Below are 20,417 nucleotides of genomic sequence, written 5' to 3' on the forward strand. Positions count from 1 at the left end.
TACAAGCATCTCAAAGTAATATGTGGTAGAGAAAGAGTAAGTGTAGAGGAGTCATGCGTATTTGTAGCTTGGGATTGTCAGCAGTATTCTGGACATTTTCTTTTTACCTTTTTTTCTTCTAGTATGTCTCTGCAGCAGCATAATATGATTGTAATGAGCTTGAGTTAATGTGTGGGGTGGGAGTGATGTTGGTCTGTATATGTGGGACTGTCAAGTAGTAGTTTACTGGGGAAAATGGAGTATATAGCAAAGAGCACAACAATAAAGTCATCCCTGTGTATCTCTTTTCCTTAATTGCTAAATTATTGATGTAATTATTTTTTTATATAAAATTTACATAGGTAAGGAAAAATAGATATCTGTAAAGTTAGAAAATCAACCTAATTCCACTATTCAAGATAGTTATACTTAAACATTTTGACATATAATCTTTTGGACCTTTTCAATGTGTATAAATAATGTGAGTGAACTTATAGGTAAGTGTTGTACAAAAATATGGTACTATGTAATTTTTTTTTACTCTTTTCCACATCCTATCCATAAATATACATAAAAATAATGGTTTATATATTCCATTTTATGGCTAGATTTATGTCACCAATCTCCTTTTGTTCATTTAGATTCTTTCCAGTTACAGTATCTATACAATAATAGTTTTTATATATAATGCTGCAGTAAATATCTTTGTATATACATTTTTGCCCACTTGATTATTTCTTTAGAATAAATTCCCACTTCTGGGTCAAATTGTACATGTATGTTTTTAAGACTTCTTGCTAGATATTGCCAAATTACCCTTAAGAGTGGAAGACCCTCAAATAAGATGTACGCGCGCTATTTTTTGAAAGGGTAGATGCCTGTATGCAAAGGAATTTTGTACCTGAAAATTTTTTGCCAATATGAAATCACTCCAGGGTGAAATGATTTGGCTTAACAGATTTTGTGACCAGTCTTGGAATTTTTCTGCCAGAACTTCTCCTCTTGTTTTTTGGACGTTTACCTAGAACTACAAAAAAATCATTTTACGTTTCACAGTATGGTGCTGGGGATCAGGTTAGGTCCTGTTCATAATTTTAGATTTCAGAGTTTTTTTTTTTTAATATGCTTATTCTGCTGTAAGCAAGTAGAACCCCAGCAGTAAGTGATAACTTTCTGTTTTTCCTCATTTAGGTTTCAACTTTCTGTGCTGTGGGGTCAACCATAAGAGAGGTAGATCTGATGTGTATCTGTGCTGAAGAAGCATGAGCTCCTTGCAGTAACTAGAAGCCAACTCCTCTTCCCCATAACAATTGCAGACTTTTTGTAGTGGTAGTACATGGCCTTCTTCTGAGAAGGCTGTGGGTGTCTTGCAAGCATTATTTGACATTAGCTCCCATTTCTCTCTGCCCTCCCCAAGAAAGATGCTATCGTAACACAGAAGTTTCTTTTCTCACAGTTCCACAGTATAATATGAATCAATTGACTACCTTTTGTCTCTCTCAGAGTCTTCCTATAACTTGATTTCCTTTTGTTTCAGTAAATGAGTCTCAACTCTTCTTCTTTTCCCTTTCTGCTGCATCTCTCATTTCCCCTGACCCTTCCCATTCTATAGATAGGTTTCATAATTCATAATGATGATAATAAGTGATAGTATTTGTAAGCATTTATTATATGTTAAGTACTGTACATGACTTAACTTAATTCTCTTAACAACCCTATGAGGAACATGTTATTTCTCCATTTTATAGATGAGGTAACCAAGGCCTAGAGAGTTTCAACTAACTTGTCCGAGGTTGCCTAGTTAGTAAGTGGTGATTTAGTATTCACACCTAGGTGTTCTGATTTCAGAGCCCACAGTTCTACCCACTATGCTATTATTGCTCCCCTGACTAATCTGATAGACTGTGTGTGAACTAACTTGATTTTAAACCAGATTAACTGTTTGTTATTGAATGGGTACTGACTGAACCAGGGCTCCTTGATGAAGGAGAGAATAGTACAGAAGACAATTTCCCCTTCTGACCTTGGCTCTCCTAGAAAAACAACAGAATTCTGAGCTCTTCTGTGCATAATATGTGGAGTTACTGATTCTTTCAGTCTTTTAGCAAATATTTTAGAAGTTAATGTGCCAAAAAAAATTAATTGCCAAGGATTGGTAACTGATTCTGCAGTCAATTCTAAGGTCCTTAAAACGAAAAAGAGTTTGTGTGTCAGATACCCTCTTTTTGTCCACTGCAAATTCAATAATCATAAGAGCCTTGTTCTTTTAATCAGAGCAAGTCATGGTCTCACATAACACCAAAAAGAAAACTTCAACCTGAGATGAATGGAGCTCTTTTTTTCTCTGTTAAACTTTCTCCGTTAAAGTTGTTGATATTTTATTACAAAGACAAAAAGGTACTTTCTACTAGTGAGGACCTTAACATCTATAAAACTGTGAAACTGCTCTTTCAAGAATCAGACTTGAAAGAAATTTCTACTGATCTAGAATACAGGCATTTGGTTCAGAACAAGGATAACCTCACTAAAAGAAGTGAAAGGTATTTTCCTACTATTTTTGCCAGTAACATTGATGACTATTGCGAGAGGAACAGATTGTCATTACTGTTAACTTAAGACTGATGGAGGGGGCGGTATCTGGGTGGTGCAGTTGGTTAAGTATTCAGCTCAGGTCGGGAGATAGAGCCCCACGTCGAGCCTTGTGTCGGGCTCCATGCTCAGTGCTAAGTCTGCTTAGATTTGCTCTCCCTCTGTCCCTTCCCCCAACCCCCATGCTCACTTGCACGCTCTCTCTTTCTCTCTCTCTCAAATAAATAAATCTTAAAAAAAAAAAAAAAAAAAGCTTGAGAGGAATTGAAGGAGGGACTCTGCTCTTAATCCTCTTTCAGTGAAAATGAAAAATAGATTTCCTTGTCCCAAGGGAGGGGGGTGCCTCAGGGAAAGAAAATATGTGTTCATATTGTCTGTTAGCAGTTCTGAGATTTATTTAGTTTTTAGAGCATTCTAGCTCCCCTGGTGCTTTCTTGGCCCACCTAGACTTTAGGTGGCTAGGAAATTGAAAACAAGATTGTTTAGAAGAAAGAGTTGAATTGGGGATTAGGAATGTGAATTCCCATTCTGGCTCTGTCATCATCTTTGCTCTGTGATTTTGAGCACATCCCTTATGCTTGTGCTTTTATTTATAAAAAAGGATTAGACTAAAAATCTCAAGGCCCTTTCAGATGATTTTTTTCATAATATAAATGGTAATTGATTTGTTAGCTTGACAATGGGCAAGTAGCTTAATTTGTGACTGAAGGAGCTGAGTTTTCAACTTGCTTTGTTTAAAAACCAACTTTCATGGGGCGCCTGGGGTGGCTCAGTCGGCTAAACATCTGACTCTTGATTTCAGCTCAGGTTGTGATCTCAGGGTCCCGGAATCAAGCCCCGTGCTCAGCACGGAGTCTGCTTGTCCCTCTCCTTCGGCTCCTCCCCCTCCCATTCTGTCTGTCTCTCTTTAATTAATAAATATAATCTTTTTAAAAAAATCAACTTTCATCAGCAGCTATAGATTTCAGCCAGACTGAGCTTGCCTGGCCAGAGTTTTTAAAAATTCCCAAAGTGAGAGGGGTGCTGGGGTGGCTCAGCCAGTTAAGCATCTGACTTCAGCTCAGGTCATGATCTCAGGGTACTGGGATCGAGCCCCACCCGGGGCTTCCCACTCAGCGAGGAGTCCACTTGTCCCTCTGCTGGTTCCTCTGCTCATGCTCTTTTTGTTTCTCTCTCTCTCTCAAATAAATAAATAAAATCTTTAGAAACAAAATTACCAAAGTGAGTACACCCTTGCTTCTCTAGGATTTGGTTTGTTGTTGTTGTTTTTGCTTCTCTAGGGCTTTTACATTTTCTTTCTGCAGAGGAACTAGGGTTCAGAGTTGCCATGGTTGGCTCTATATCATCTCTTGACCCACTCAAAAATAAGTTATTTTTTTAATTTTTTTAATTTTTTAATTTTTTTTTTTTAAGATTTTATTTATTTGACAGAGAGAGACACAGCGAGAGAGGGAACACAAGCAGGGGGAGTGGGAGAGGGAGAAGCAGGCTTCCCGCCGAGCAGGGAGCCCGATGTGGGGCTCGATCCCAGGACCCCGGGATCATGACCTGAGCCGAAGGCAGATGCTCAACAACTGAGCCACCCAGGCGCCCCCAAAAATAAGTTATTTGAACCATTATTTTTTTCTGATGCAGACTGTTTGTGATGGCTTCATGTCTTGCTTTTAGTACTGCAGTATTAGCTAGTTGTTTAGAATGTTTTTTGGTCCAGGACCTGTTAATAAGAGTCCCAACTTAGTGCAATATAAAAACAATGTCACTGTTAGAGCTTCATCTTGATGCTTCCTTTTACCAGAGAAAACCTCTCAGAAAGAAGCCAACTCAGATGAAGAAGCTTGATTATCCAGACTTGTTTTCTTTTCTTCTGTGGTATTTTTCCCCTAAACTTTTAATTATAAAAATTTTCAGACATACACAAAGTAGAAAGAACAGTATAAAGAACCTCCGTGTGCCCATCATCTAGACTCAGCAGCAATATTTTGCGAAGCTTGTTGCATCTGTTCATCTTAATTTCCCCACTTCCACCCCTTGGAATGTTTTAAAGCAAACCCAGTCTTCATCTGATTTCAGCATAAATGCTTCAGAATGTTATTTCTACAAATAAGGACTGTATTTTGGGGGGAAAGGGAGGTAGGGACTTGTGACATAACCACAGTAGCATCATCACATCTACAGAATAGTGGTTCTTTAATTTCTCCTCTTGAGGCTCTTGTCTCAGAAACTTTTAAACTACTTTTTTTTTTAAGTTCTTCTTTTTTAATATGGAACCCTTCATGAATTTGCGTGTCATCCTTGCGCAGTGGCCATGCTAATCTCTGTATCGTTCCAGTGTCAGTATATGTGCTGCCAAAGCGAGCACTACTTTACTATTTTTCTAATCAGCATCCGAACAAGTTTCGTACATTATATTTGGTGGATATATCTCTTAAGTACTTCATTTAATTGGTTCCCATATCCTGTAGTATTGTTTTAAGGATCAAATTAGCTACATTTGTAAGCTTTTAAAGTGCTATACAAATAAAAATTTTGTTAGTGGAGAGAAATACCCTTTCTACAAAGGTATCCGTTCAGTTTAATCTTGCAGCCAGTATTAAGGAGAACTAGGAGAATGTGGAGATGCCCAAGTATTGGCAAAAAATGCAGAAAAAAATTGTGAGCTCCTCCAGGTCAGGAACATAAAACTCTCTGTCCATAGTGCCTATGCAATGTTCCTGACATGTAACAGATTATCAGTTTTTGAATAATTGAATGAGGAGAGGGAGCAGAAATAATTCAGCATTGAACTGCTACTGAGAGGTGTTAAAATTGAGCCAATGAGGAGAAGCCAAGCTGTCAGCCTCCATACCCAGCTCCACCTTGGGTAGTGTGCTCTCTTTTGTAGCACATGCTACATTTCATGGTGTGGACTGATCATGTAGGAATTTTAATAATCCTTCGGAGTTTTGGCTTAGATGGGAGAGGCAGGTCCCTGATTTCTCAGGAGAAAGGTTTTTTGCCAAATAAAGTAAATTTTAACATTAGAACTCTGCCCTATACTCTTGTTTCCCCATCCAAAAAGAGAATGATATATATGGATCGTGGATTTGAATTATAAGATAATAATATATCCTTATCAGAGAATATTTTTCGCAAAGATGCTAGAAAACCAACTTTCTGCTGAACAATATTCTGGTCTTTTTAATTTTTTTTTTTTTTAAGATTTTATTTATTTATTTGAGAGAGAGAGAATGAGAGAGAGCATGAGAGGGAGGAGGGTCAGAGGGAGAAGCAGACTCCCTGCCGAGCAGGGAGCCCCATGCGGGACTCGATCCCGGGACTCCAGGATCACGACCTGAGCCGAAGGCAGTCGCTTAACCAACTGAGCCACCCAGGCGCCCCTGGTCTTTTTAATTTTTTTTAAGATTATTTATTTATTTGAGGCAGGAGGGAATGAGCGACGGAGGGAGGGGCAGACAGAAAGGGAGAAGCAGGCTCCTCGCTGAGCAGAGAGCCCAAGCTACCCAGGCTCCATCCCAGGATCCTGGGGTCATGACCTGAGCCGAAGGCAGACACTTACCAACTGAGCCACCCAGGCAGCCCCAACAATATTCTGGTCTTATTCATAGGGATGAATCTCATTTCCCTTAAACATTGACTGGCTGGCATTACCAAGCCTAGTGTGGCCATGCTGAGTTAGCCTTCTTGTCTTTTCTCTCTCTCTCCTGCCCTCCCTTCTCCTTCCCCTGCCCTTTGCTCCTCTTCCTCCTCCTTCTGTACTAATAGGAGAGAAAGCTTCATTATGAGGTGAACAGGTACAATGCTGTTGACTCTTCAGTCTCATGAACTTCTCTAGTAGAGAGTTTCTCATTGCGCGCCTGGGTGGCTCAGTCATTAAGCGTCTGCCTTCAGCACGGGTCATAATCCCAGGGTTCTGGGATCGAGCCCCGCATCGAGCTCCCTGCTCAGCGGGAAAGCCTGCTTCTCCCTCTCCCACTCCCCCTGCTTGTGTTCCTGCTTTCGCTGTCTGTCTCTCTCTGTCAAATAAATAAAATCGTTCAAAAACAAAAAAGTTTCTCATTGGCAGAGACTTGGACCAAGTGATCCAGCCTTAGCAGATCATGTCACTCTGTTCTTCATTGGATTTCTGGACCACTTGGGTGTTAACAGCAACATTGGTAAAACTCTAGGTATTTTTCTCTCCCCTTCCATTCTTCTGTGGTAGGTTGGAGCTCAGATTTGTGCCCTAGGAGCAAAACTTCAGGCAAGGAAGAGAGTAATAAGTCTTAGGTCTTTGTTCTCCTCCTCCTCCTGTGTTACTTGGTCTGATTATCATTATATTTTTTTAAAGATTTTATTTAGAGAGAGAGCGTGAGCATGTGTGGACGTAAGCAGGGGGAGGGTCAGAGGGAGAGAGAATCCCAAGCAGACGCTGTGCTGATCGGGGAGCCCCATGCAGGGCCCTGTCTCACAACCCTGAGATCATGACCTGGATGACATCAAGAGTTGGAGGTATATGGGGCACCTGGGTGGCCCAGTTGGTTAAGCGTCTGCCTTCTGCTCAGGTCATGATCCCAGGGTCCTGAGATCGAGCCCCACATCAGGCTCCCTGCTCAGCGGGGAGCCTGCTTCTCCCTCTGCCTGTTCTGCCTGCCGCTCCCCCTGCTTGTGCGTGCTCTCTGACAAATAAAATCTTAAAAAAAAAAAAGAGTCGAGGCTTAATCCACTGAGCCACCCAGGTGCCCTTCTTCTTCTTCTTCTTCTTCATCATCATCATCATCGTCATCATTTAGATCCCGTTACCGTTTTAACTGCTTCAGCCATAAGTGTCCTTGGGATTAATCCCAGCTTTGCAGTTGCTGATAGCTAAGCAATTGGCACCAAAATTCCACTGAGTGAAGTCCTATCACCCTGGTTCTGGGTACTTTGCAAGAGTGTAGCAGCCCTAGAGCTACATGTTTGTGGGATAAAACTAGGAAAGGTAGCAAAGTAGAGCTTTTCAAGGAGGTATAGGGCTTTCTTACTAACTCTGTGCCTTGAAATCACTTACCTGCCTCTTTTTTCTCCATTGTTTAACTTTATCTAGTGACTACTTATGTACAGAGAACGTTATTTTCTAGATAAGACTGTCAGACTAGGACTGGATGTTGGCCCTTCTTGGTTCTGCCAGATCCCTTCCAAACCTTTTCCTCTGTGGTAAAAAAAGGAAGGGATAGGCCAAACACTGACCAAGGAGTCCAGAATCAGTGTTTGTCTTCTCAACTGAAAGCATACTGATTTTCTCAGTGAGAATCAGTGATTCTGTACTTGCATGTGTGTACTTGCAGGAGGGTGTGGTGGTGGTGGGGCCGCTCAGGGGTTTGGGAGGAGCCAAGTAATTTGAGATGCTAATTAAAATTCCTTGAAGGTCTAGGTAATTGAACATTAAACCTTGCTGTGAGCCCAACTTTGCTCTTGCTTTAGAAATCACATAGAAAGAATATATTTGTATAGCACATTATGGTCCATTTGATTTAGCTTATCACATCGAATCTTTACATAAGACTTTTTTTTTAAGATTTTGTTTATTTGAGAAAGAGCGAGAGTGAGAGAGAGCACAAGTGGAGGGGAGGAGCAGAGGAAGAGGGAGAGGCAGACTTCCCGCTGAGCAGGAAGCTTGATGAGGGCTTAATCCCAGGATGCTGGGATCACGACCAGAGCCAAAGGCAGATGCTTAACAGACTGAGCTACCCAGGTGCCCGCAAAAATTTTTTAATGATGTAGGCTCCACAATGTGGGGCTTGAACCGACAATCCTGAGATCGAGACTTGAGCTGAGATCAAGAATCAGATGCTTAATCGACCCAGCCACCCAGGGGCCCCTACATAAGCCTTTTTTTTTTTTTTTTTTTTTAAGATTTTACTTATTTGAGAGAGAGAGCACCAGCATGGGGGGATGCGTTGGGGGGAGAAGGAGAAGCAGACTCCCTGATGAGCAGGGAGCCTGATGCCGGACTCCATTCCAGGACCCTGGGATCATGACCTGAGCCAAAGTCAGGCACTTAACAACTGAGCCACTCAGGTGCCCCTGTAAGGCTTGTAATATAGGTTCATTTTTTAGTTAAGCATAGAGAACAGTTTGCCTGATCTAACAGATTTGAACCCAGGTCTTCTGATTTTTAAATAGCTCAGCATGTTGACTCCTGGCTAAAAGGTTGTAAGATATAAAAGGTTAGACCTTGGGGTGCCTGGGTGGCTCAGTCTGCCTTCAGTTCAAGTCATCATCCCAGGGTCCTGGGATAACCTCGCATTGGGCTCTCCGCTCACTGGGGAGCCTGCTTTTCCTCTCCCTCTGCCTGCTGCTCTGCCTAGTTGTGCTCGCTCGCTCTATCAAATAAATAAATAAAATCTTTAAAAAAAAATAAAAGGTTAGACCTTTTTTCCTTTGTTGATGGACACCTTAAATTTTATAGTAAGTCAGTAGCCGTTTTAATCATAAATCTGGGTTATCCTGGCTTATTGTTCCTTGGAATCTTTAGCTTGGGATTCTAGTACTAATTTACCTCGTTTTTTACCCAGCTGAAGTTGATCTAATTGAAGATGAAGCATCTATAAAGGGTGTAGATTATTGGGCTTTTCTGTTTTTCCAATTTTCTGGGTCATTTTATGCATTTTTATGCAGCAGATCTTCCTAACAGCTAGATGACATTTCCATTGCCTCCTATTTTGGGAAGAGGAATGAAAACCATCTGTTCCCCATTTTTTGCTACCCTGACTCAATATAGGGAAGGAAATTTTGCTGTTCTGCTTATCGGTAACAGAAATATTTGGTCTGTGGTCTCTGTACGACTAAGGGTTATTGTTACAACCTTTCCTCTGAGCTCAGCTATATTCTGAAATTCTAAGGGCCCTTGATTATTTGTCTTAAACAATCATAATTAGAGCTTCACCTTATTGCCCTTAACCCCCTCATCAATAATCCAGTGTATACATACACTGGAACTGGGATCTTCCTGCTCAGGTGTTATTGAAGATCCATCCCATTAGGCTCCTCTTTTTAATTTTCTTTAATATGGCTAATCTTTATTCTCTTTGAATTCATTAGAATTAGATTGAAGGTATGTATCAGTAGTCTTTGAAGATAAAAGTCAGCATTTTCCAATATGAAGGGTGGGGGGACAGTCTGTCTTCCTGAGTGGTCATGTGTCTCCAATGTGATCATTGATGAAGGTTATGGGGATGGCAAACCCTTGAGAATTGATTTAACCTTTCAGAGTAGATTTTCTACAGATATATTCCTTTAGTCACTTTGTAAACATATTTATCTTTCCTAAATTTAAATGGATAAAAGCCATAATACTTATGAGATTGAATCACACACTTACCTTACACATCTGCCCTGATTAAATATTTGGTAAGTAAAACTCACTTTAGTAAGTAAGTAAACGCCAACAAATTCCTGTTGAGTTTACAGCAGAAATCAAGATGAGGAGGTAGGGATGCAGAATCTTCATTATTTTGACATTGTATTTTCTCATCCTTAGCTGCTTTATCTCCATAGATCAACTCTTTACCTTTTTTCTGAAATAATTAATAGAGAAGTAAAGCACCATAGATATGCTCTGAAAGTTCTTACCTTTTTAGCTGTCCAGGAAAAATTATTAATCAAGCCCTAGACTCTCCAATGAGTCCTAGGTATTTCTTACGCCCTTTCTCTTTCAGCCATGGTATCAAATGAGACCCTCTTGACTCTGATGGTTAAATGTATCAAGAACAGATATATTTCCTGGAAAACAATATGAAGAATTGAGGAAGAAAAGGGACTAGAACAGGAATGGAATATGCATAAGGGTTCTGTGAGTATGGAGGAAGAAGAGGAAGGGATATTTAAAATCCCTATCCAAAAGGATTTAGTATCACAGAGCAAGAGGCAGGAGCTCATTGTCAGATTTAGTTGGACTCAAACCCCAATTGTTTCAGTGTGCTTGATAGAAATTGTGGGCACTAGTGTGTGTGTGTGTGTGTACACTTCTGATTGTGTTTTGTTTATTCTTTTAACAGCATCAGGAATCAAGAGATCCATGGCATCTGAGGTGAGTTTGATACTGATACCATATTTCTGAAACTTTAATTCTGGGATAGAAGGATACCTGTTTATGACATCTTTATTTTCCCCCTACTTGGATCTTGGAAGCTAGGCGGGATTCTTACATCTCTTTGGTAAGCTAGAGATTATACATCTGCTTTCTTTTTTTTAATATTTATTTATTTGTCAGAGAGAGAGAGCACAAGCAGGGGGAGCAGCAGGCAGAGGGAGAAGCAGGCTCCCTGCTGAGCAAGGAGCCCAATGCAGGACTCGGTCCCAGGACCCTGGATCATGACCTGAGCCGAAGGGCAGATGCTTAACTGACTGAGCCACCCAGGTGTCCCTATACGACTACTTTTGTTGTAGTTTATTTAGATATTAATAATAGGTTTGATTATTATAAATCAATAGTAATTGATTGAACATTTTTTTAATGTATCAAATGTAGTGTACCAAAGAGTAAATAAGTATCCTTTATTCTTATTTAATCCGGTAAACACTCCTGTGAGCTAAGTACCATTGCTATCCATGTTTTACAGATAAGTAGAGTGAGGATTAGAGGTTCTGCAACTTGCCCAAGGTCACACAATTAATAAGGCTGGGATTAAAACCCACACAATCTAGCACTAAAGCTCACTCTTTGGTTTTGCTGTTACTGCTTCCTGGTTGCATAGCTTCAGTGAATTTGAATAACTTCTTTTAACCAAACAGATGATGTTAGTTTTCTAAGTTTTTCTTTTCTGTGCAGAATATCTTCCATTTGCTTAACTTTCTTCTTCAGTATTTCCCAAGCCTCTTCTTATTTCTTGCCTTTCTACGGGGTTTTGTGACAGGGTTCCAGAATGCAGGCCCCCTTTGGCCTGGGATTTTAGGTTTTTCTCTTAGAACCTCTTCCAAGATCTTTGAGATGATATGGTAAGGGTTTTCTGACATTTAAGGGCCTTAGCAAGAAGAGTAGAACTTGAATATCAGGCCCTAAGATCATGCACTCTATTTACACTGGCCTTTTTGCCTCTGGCTTATTAACTTAATGAGTACTAACATCATGAAGAATACCTTTGCGTCTTTTGTGCTTCATCTTGATGTGGGGAATAGCCTTCTAAGCTCCACTCTACTGGTATTACTCCTTCCTTATTTCAGGGGCAATCCTGTGGGTGGAAAACAAAGCCATATCATGTTCCCAGGAATCTCTTCCAGACACCAAGGGCTTTTATCTCAGAGGAGTCATCTTATTGCCTTAGCTTTTTAATTCCCGGGCTTGCAGTACTTGTATTTGCGAGCGGCTAGATCATTTTTACTGGTGAATGCACTTTGAGCAGGTAGTGTTCATGTCAGGTTGAAGGTTAGAGGGGTAGAAGTTTCTGAAGAAAGCTGGTGAAAAAAGAAGGGGTCTGTGGAACTACTTTTAACCTGTCTTGCTTTTGTGAACTAGGTTTGTTCTTTTTTGTGGAGCAGCTGTTTCATAGTTCTTTTGTTTCTACTTTTCCTTAATGTAACTCATTTTTTTATGTCCTTTTTTTTTTAGGATCAAAAGTGAAATATGTGTCCCTTGGAATTTTCTGTGTTCTTTTAGCCAGTTAATTCATTGGGAAACAACACTAAAGATGTGTGGGTCTTGTGAAGTTTTATAAAATGTTCTTAACCTAGACGGGTGGGTTGAGTGTTCAGTTTGTTTTAATGTACCATCATGGTAGCTGTATGGTGTATTACATGGGGATCATGTGCTAATTTTGACTCTTCTTTTTCCAGGTGCCTTATGCCTCTGGCATGCCCATCAAGAAAATAGGCCACCGAGGTGTTGATTCCTCAGGAGAGACGACATATAAAAAGGTGTGTCTGGGTGGAACCCTTTCATTTTACTCCAGGAGGGGATAGTTCTGTCCCCTTGGTATTATTCTCCACATTTTGTCTCATTTCTTGATATCTTAAGCCTTTGCACAAGAACTATCATAAAACTTGAACTTTAGAGTTTACTTTCAGTTCTGGACCACTTTGGGAGGTGCTCAGGCTTCCCAAGGGACAGTGTTCAACCTTTCCATTGAGCGTCTATACCTTGTTTGATACAGGGTGTGAAGATTTCTTGGATTCCTGTTTCTGGCCCACATAAATTCTTATGTGTGTTCTCTGCCTTTTTTGCACTGTCAGGGACCTGACCCTCTCTGGGAATGGGCTCGAGGCCCTTGTCAATTCAATAGATATTTATTGAGCTCTATTTATATGCTGAACATTGAGACAAAAAGATTAGTTTCTAGGCTAATTGGAGAGGCATACACTTCAAAATCTAGTTTTATATATATATAATTTGGAGGGGGGTAATCTCTAGCAGGGCACCTGGCTGGCTCAGTCAGGAGAGCATGCGACTCTTGATCTCGAGGTCGTGAATTTGAGCCCCACATTGGGCATGGAGCCTACTTAAAATAAGTAAAATAATTTCTGCCCCTAATATGGGGCTCAAACTCATGACCCTGAGATCAAAAGTCATATGCTTTACTGACTGAGCCAGCCAGGTACCCCTCTAGTTATCATTTTAGTGCCTAATGAGTACTGAGTAGAAATATAATTTAATAGTTGGTGAGAGTTGAGGATGAGGGAAATCATTAGAATAAAACTGTCCAGTAGAACTTTCTACAGTGATTGAAATGTGCTATAATCTGTGTTATCCAGTAGTAGCTACTAATCATACTTGAATGTGGCTGGTAAGACTGAAAAGGCAGATTTTCAGTTTTTATTTTAATGAACTTAAATAGCCATCTGTGGCCAGTGGTTAGTGTATTGCACAGCACAGATCTAGATGATGTGATATTTTCCCATATGATTGTGAGAGTGAGGCTTTTGAATTTGTGTTTTAACCATAGTGTGATAATTTTAAATCTAAACACTTCTCTCAGAAATAATTTGAGTCTTTCATGCTTTCTTCTTCAATTAGGAACTTTTTTTGCCACCCTGTCGTCCTTGGGACACCAATCAGGGTGTCCCTTAAAGGACTGAAGCTTCTGTAGCCAGGTAGTCCATCAGAATATCAGTAAATTTTAGTTAAATTCTGTATTTCTTGAATAAAATGGAATCTTTGGAATGAGACTTAAGATTGTTCTCTCAGTACAACATACCTTCCAAATGTTGATATGGAGAGCGGCTTCCAACTATAGATATGGATAGGCAGGAACACCTTGCCTAGCTGAGGCTGACTCAAACAGTCCTGCCTTTGCTACTGTGTATCTTCATACCCTTCCAGTCTTCACCAGGCTTAACTGCTATGTAAAGCAAGAGGATGGAGGAATTGGATCGCCCTGGCTTGGTCTGAAGTACTAGAAGGGCATTTGCTTTTGAGTGCTGCTTCTGGCTTTTCCCTCCTGAGTTTTTATTGTTCTGATCAGATTTTTTTTTTTTTTAATATTTTATTTATTTATTTGAGAGGGAGAGAATGAGAGAGAGCACATGAGATGGGGGAGGGCCAGAGGGAGAAGCAGACTCCCTGCCGAGCAGGGAGCCCGATGCGGGACTCGATCCAGGGACTCCAGGATCATGACCTGAGCCGAAGGCAGTCGCTTAACCAACTGAGCCACCCAGGTGCCCTCTGATCAGATTTAATACTGGAACTTTCCTCTCGTTTTTCTTCTATTTCTCAGACAACCTCATCTGCCTTGAAAGGTGCCATCCAGTTAGGCATTACTCACACTGTGGGAAGCCTGAGTACCAAACCAGAGCGTGATGTCCTCATGCAAGACTTCTATGTGGTGGAAAGTATCTTCTTCCCCAGGTACAGAGGTTAATGTTCAGGGGAATGTCCTGGAAAGTGTGGCTTTTTCATATCAACCTCAGGCCAGTTTTAGGGGTTCAGGTCTAATTTAGGCATGTGCCCAATGTCCAGTCCTTAACTTGATCTTGGGGTGATGTGGGAATAGAGAATTCGGAGAGCAGATGCTGTCCTTTGAATGCTTCCATGAGCCTCCGGCCTGTGGAGTGAGCCCTAAACAATTCAGTGCAGTAGGTAGGGATAGTGTGATCCCCTGTGCCATGTCTTAATCCCCATGTAGTGGCTTTGTCCCACTAAGTAACTGACTCATCTAATCCCTCTGGTTCTCTCAGAAGGGATGTACTGACCTGCCTCTGGGTTACTCTGAGTGTCTGCCCAGGGTGGACTCCCTGGGTGACAGGTACTGATAAATTACAGCTTTTTCTATTTTAACCCCACAGTGAAGGGAGCAACTTGACCCCTGCTCATCACTACAATGACTTTCGGTTCAAGACCTATGCACCTGTTGCCTTCCGTTACTTTCGGGAGTTATTTGGTATCCGGCCTGATGATTACTTGGTAAGCTTCTGGTTCCCCCAGTATCAGAGGGATCCTCCCAAAAGAAGACTCTCTTCACAGTCTTGCTCTAATTTTCCTTTAGAACAGAATTGCATCTGTACTTAATTTCTGGTTGGACAGGCCCTGGTATTTCTGAACTTCTTGCTCTCTTCTTTCTGGGCCCCAGTACTCCCTCTGCAGTGAGCCATTGATTGAACTCTGCAACTCTGGGGCTAGCGGTTCCCTCTTCTACGTGTCCAGCGACGATGAATTCATCATTAAAACGGTCCAGCACAAAGAGGCAGAGTTTCTGCAGAAGCTGCTTCCAGGATACTACATGGTGAGGGAAGAGGAGCACTGGTCACCTCTGCTGCCCACTCCACTCCTGGACAAGGCTGGGGGGCTCTCATGGGGCACCTGGGTGGCTCAGTCAGTTAAGCGTCTGCCTTCGGCTCAGATCATCTTCTTGGAGGTCCTGGGATCGAGTCCTGCGTTAGGCTCCCTGCTCAGCGGGGAGCCTGCTTCTCCCTCTCCCCGTCCCCAGCTTGTGCTCTCTCTCGCTATCCATCTCAAATAAATAAAATCTTTAAAAAAGAAAAAGAGGCTGGGGGGCTCTCTTCTGTAGGGCAACACAATGTCCGCACTTAGGTCTTAAAGATGTAGTTCATTTTGGGGCTTTTTGCCCCATCTCTCTTGCCTCTCTGGGGCTAAAAGGGGTTTTGGTTATCTGTCTTTTTTTTAAGATTTTATTTATTTATTTGACAGAGAGAGACATAGCGAGAGAGGGAACACAAGCAGGGGTAGTGGGAGAGGGAGAAGCAGGATTCCCGCTGAGCAGGGAGCCCGATGCAGGGCTCGATCCCAGGACCCTGGGTCATGACCTGAGCTGAAGGCAGACGCTTAACGACTGAGCCACCCAGGCACCCCCCTATCTGTCCTATTTTAAGTGTTATTTGACTTAGACTGTCCTACCCCAGGTTGAAATTCAGTGATAATTTTGTTTTCTGTTCTTAGTCCTCCTATACTAGGGAATGAGGTTGGTTACTTCTCTTGATAGTACTCTACTCCATCTTACTCTGACGGCTCTCGGAGCTTCTGGAGAAGTTAGTTTTGCTTTGCATCACACCCACAAGAATATACTATACTCTAACGGCTTAGAGTTAAGACTTTTTCAACATGATCTTTTCTTAAACCTCTCTAAAAGAATATACCCATCATATATTGAGTATCCTAACTGATTACTGTATTGGAGGGTCTGTGGCCCAGCTTGGTGTGATCTGATTACTGAAGATCGATGTATTGGGAAATTGTAAACAAATATTATGTGGGCTTATGGGCAGATAGATTGTACCTGAATCCCATATAGCAGACAAAGAAGGTGGGTGGCAACTTTTACCCTTGAGTTTCACTGAAAATCAGCTGACTTGCGCTCCTGCTTCTTTTTACTTTTGTGCCCTCAGAACCTCAACCAGAATCCTCGAACTTTGCTGCCTAAATTCTATGGACTGTACTGTGTGCAAGCAGGTGGTAAGAACATTCGAATTGTGGTGATGAACAATCTCTTACCACGGTCAGTCAAGATGCACATCAAGTATGACCTCAAGGGCTCTACGTACAAACGGCGGGCTTCCCAAAAAGAGCGAGAGAAGCCTCTCCCCACCTTTAAAGACCTGGACTTCTTACAAGACATTCCAGATGGTCTTTTTTTGGATGCTGACATGTATAATGCTCTATGTAAGACCCTACAGCGTGACTGTTTGGTGAGTTTATCATATTTCCTTCCCTCTCAGATACCAAAAATCTCAGCCACTAAAACAGCTTGTTGTTATTAGGGTTCAAATCTGTATGAGATGGGACTCAGTTCCTTAGCTCTGTATGTCCCAGATTTTACTTAAAATAACTTTTACATTAGGTTGTTGCTGAGCCTTTATATTTTTTTATCCTGTTTATCCTCCCCCACCTGGCTTCATTTTCTTTACCTCTCCTAGGCCTCATAATCCTACAGTTTCCTTATTTTCATACCAGCACCATCATTCCTCAGATCTTGGTCCTGCCTGCCAGATTCAAATTTATATCTTAGAAGCTGAGTGCTGCTGAAGAAAATCACACACCTGTGTCTATTCTCCCAACATCTCTACAGGTTGACGCTATCCAGCCTAAGTATTGTTCACCAGTCCACTTCCTGTTCCTCTCAGCACAGGTGTCACATGATTGGCACTCTCTCCAAACCATTTTCTAACTTTTAATCCCCCAGCCTTGTTTCCCAACAGACTACCTCACTCTTCTATTCCATACCACCCCCTTGTCCTGCTCCTAGCCCCAGTTTATAAACATGTCTACACTTACCCATCTTTAATCTCCTTTCTGCCCAATTTGGTGGCTTATTCCACGTCAGTCATTTCTCAGGACTGTTTCTTTAGGGTTCTGTTTCACATCTTGCTTCCTTTCCCTCCCCTGGCTTCAGCCTCTACCAACTGTTTTCTTTCTGCATGCAAGCCAACTTTTATCTCTTCCATCTTAAGGTTAGGAGGATTTTTTCTTTTCTTTTTTTTTTTTAAGATTTTATTTATTTGACAGAGCACTAGCAGGGGGAGCAGCAGACAGAGGGAGAGGCAGAAGCAGCCTCCCCGTGGAGCAAGGAGCCCAGTGCGGGGCTCTTTCCCAGGACCCTGGGATCATGACCTGAGCCGAAGGCAGACACTTAACCAACTGAGCCACCCAGGTGCCCCTGGAGTATTTTTTTTTTTTTTTTTACTTCCATTGTCTCCATGTAATAATGCTTCCATTTTTCCTTTTCATTTATCTTCTCCTATTCCTTTTTTTTTTTTTTAAGATTTTATTTATTTATTTGATAGAGAGACAGCGAGAGAGGGAACACAAGCAGGGGGAGGGGAGAGGGAGAGGCAGGCTTCCCACAGAGCAGGGAACCCGATGCAGGGCTGGATCCCAAGACCCTGGGATCATGACCTGAGCCGAAGGCAGATGCTTAACGACTGAGCCACCCAGGCGCCCCTATCTTCTCCTATTCCTGCCTCAACCCACTGTCATGGCTTTTGCTCTCACCCCTTCAGTTGAACTACTCTCCCTACTGCCCACCTGGGATGCCACGTAGAGAATATTTCTCAGTCCTTCCTTACATTTTCTGCTGCTTGAAAGTTGACTATTTCCATTTTCTTAACATACCTTCTTTTGGATTTTGTGACACCTTTTCCTACTGATTTTTTTGCATCTCTTACTGTTTTTTTCTCAACTGCTATTGTAGGATCGTCTTCCTCTACTCACTCCATAACATTGTCCATCCTTGTCCTTTGCTTACTCTGCATCTACTTGTAGGGTAATGCTTATTTTAGTTTGGCTCCTTTGGTTGAAAGGACTGGACACAGTAGAATAGAGTTGTTTTAAGAAACTATACATAAGAGGGCGCCTGGGTGGCTCAGTTGGTTAAGCGACTGCCTTCGGCTCAGGTCATGATCCCGGAGTCCCGGGATCGAGTCCCACATCGGGCTCCTGGCTCAGCAGGGAGCCTGCTTCTCCCTCTGACCCTATCCCCTCTCATGCTGTTTCTCTCTCTCTCTCTCTCAAATAAATAAATAAATAAAATCTTTAAAAAAAAAAAGAAACTATACATAAGAATCACTCCTGTGCTTTCTTCATCCCTTTCTCCACCAACCTAGCAAAACACCCTTGGTTGAGCTGCATCACCAAAGTGGGCTACTGGAACTGGTGAGAGTATACCCTTTTGCACCCTGTTCTGGGATGGAAAGAGGGTTGAGAACTACAGGATATATTCCAGGCTCCTTGGTGTGCCTGGGTGGTTCAGTTGGTTAAGCATCTGCCTTTGGCTTAGGTCATGATCACAGAGTCCTGGGATCAAGCCCCACAACGAGCTCTCTGATCAGCAGGGAACCTGGTTCTGCCCCTACCCCTGACTTGTGTGCATGCATGCGCGTGCGCACACACTCTCTATCTCTCTGTCAAATAAATAAAATCTTCAAAAAAAAAAAAAGAATCCGGGCTCCTTAATATGATGTATCAGTCCTGTCATTATTTTGCTTCTATCAGCCTCTCTAATCTGCCACACCTGTCCTTTTTCTGTCCATTTTCTGTTTTAGCAGTATGAAATTATACCTCCCTGCACATAATGTGCTGTTTGTTTCATGCTTCCAGGCGTTGGAGTATTCCTTCCTTTATTTGTTTGGACTTATTTTCTAATTTATTCTTTGTAAACTTATTTACGTATCACTTCCTGACCTCCTCCATACTATCAATCATGTAAGCACTTCTGTTGTTGCATGTATTAGGCTGTATTGGATTTATTTTTACATTTGTTTTCTTTCCTAAATGATAATATTGTTGAGAACAGAAACTTTCTTGAGTATCTTTGTATCCCCATAAACAGGCACAACACCTGCAGGTGGTAGGGCTTCAGTAAATACTGAACTGAATCAAAGCTGGTCATATAAAGTCCTGCAACACATATACTCCATCATGAAATGTACTTTTACCAGATCTTCCTTGTGGATTCTTTACAGCACAAATATGTATTCTACGTTCCCTTGAGAACATAATGCTCTTTTCACAAATAGAAGGAAAGAACAAACAGAGGGTGTTGTGGGCTAGGCAGTAGCCTAATATGTATTTACTCAAATAGAAGAAATCTGAGTGAATAGAAATAATGAGTGACTAGAAGAGGTTAATACATTCTTCTCCAGGGAGTAGGAGGAGCAAAGGATAAGCCTATAGTTAACCCTGGAGGTCAAGAATAATTGAATCTTGGGGCACCTGGGTAGCTCAGTTGGGGGAATGTGCAACTCTTGATCTTGTGGTTGTGAGTTCAAGCCCCACGTTGGATATAGAGATAGATTACTTGAAATTTAAAAAAAAAAATTTTTTTTTAAAGATTTTATGTATTTATTTTGAGAGAGATACAGAGATAGCGAGAGAGCTCAAGTAGGAAGGAGAGGGAGAAGCAGGCTCCCTGTTGAGCAAGGAGCCCGACATGGGGCTCGATCGCAGGACCCTGGCAAAGGCAGACATTTAACCGACTGAGCCACCCAGGTGCCCCTAGGGATTACTTGAAAATAAAATCTTTAGGGGCCCCTGGGTGACGCAGTCAGTTGAGCATCCGACTCTTGGTTTTCTCAGGTTGTGATCTCAAGGTCGTGAGAATGAGCCCTGCATCGGCTCCACCTTGAGCGTGGAGTCTGCTAAAGTTTTTCTCTCCCTCTGCCCCTCCCCCTCCCTATGTGCCCCTCTCTGTCACTCTCTCAAATCTTTAAAAAAATAAAATCATAAAAAAAAATGAGGGCACCTGGGTGGCTCATTCGGTTAAGCGTCTGCCTTCGGTTCAGGCCATGATCCCAGAGTCCCAGGATTGAGCCCCGCCTTGGGCTTCTTGCTTAGCAGGGATTCTGCTCCCTCTGACCCTCCCCCCTCCCATGCTCGCTCTCTCTCAAATAAATAAAATCTTTTTAAAAAATTAAAAAATAAAAATAGGGGGCGCCTGGGTGGCTCAGTC

The 20,417-nt window shown here is 41.8% G+C and overlaps 1 protein-coding gene and 1 non-coding gene across 12 annotated transcripts in view; one reads left to right on the forward strand and one right to left on the reverse strand.

Moving 5' to 3' along the window:
* The window catches only part of PIP5K1A (phosphatidylinositol-4-phosphate 5-kinase type 1 alpha), a 38,567-nt gene that overhangs the window by 9,191 nt on the left and 8,959 nt on the right, over positions 1 to 20,417 (forward strand). For 8 of the 11 annotated variants that reach the window (XR_010410745.1, XR_010410746.1, XM_064588520.1 and 5 more), the window contains exons 2-8: positions 1,171 to 1,209; positions 10,584 to 10,615; positions 12,358 to 12,438; positions 14,235 to 14,365; positions 14,803 to 14,920; positions 15,087 to 15,239; positions 16,360 to 16,659. Coding sequence is in view for 9 of the 11 variants with exons in the window: in XM_064588520.1 (XP_064444590.1) it covers positions 1,171 to 1,209; positions 10,584 to 10,615; positions 12,358 to 12,438; positions 14,235 to 14,365; positions 14,803 to 14,920; positions 15,087 to 15,239; positions 16,360 to 16,659 (854 nt within the window). In the remaining 2 variants the exon portion in view is untranslated. Of the gene's footprint in view, positions 1 to 1,170; positions 1,210 to 10,583; positions 10,616 to 12,357; positions 12,439 to 14,234; positions 14,366 to 14,802; positions 14,921 to 15,086; positions 15,240 to 16,359; positions 16,660 to 20,417 lie in introns of those variants that run through there. The other 3 variants (XM_064588514.1, XM_064588516.1, XM_064588513.1) reach the window with 3 other exon arrangements.
* Positions 4,824 to 4,927, reverse strand: LOC123860637 (U6 spliceosomal RNA). The gene has a single exon (XR_006794764.1). It is a non-coding gene; the product is annotated as a U6 spliceosomal RNA (small nuclear RNA).

The sequence above is a fragment of the Mirounga angustirostris genome, unplaced genomic scaffold, assembly GCF_029215605.1.
Source record: "Mirounga angustirostris isolate CCGP_5_RB_7025 unplaced genomic scaffold, mMirAng1.0.hap1 SCAF_4, whole genome shotgun sequence".
Taxonomy (NCBI): domain Eukaryota; kingdom Metazoa; phylum Chordata; class Mammalia; order Carnivora; family Phocidae; genus Mirounga; species Mirounga angustirostris.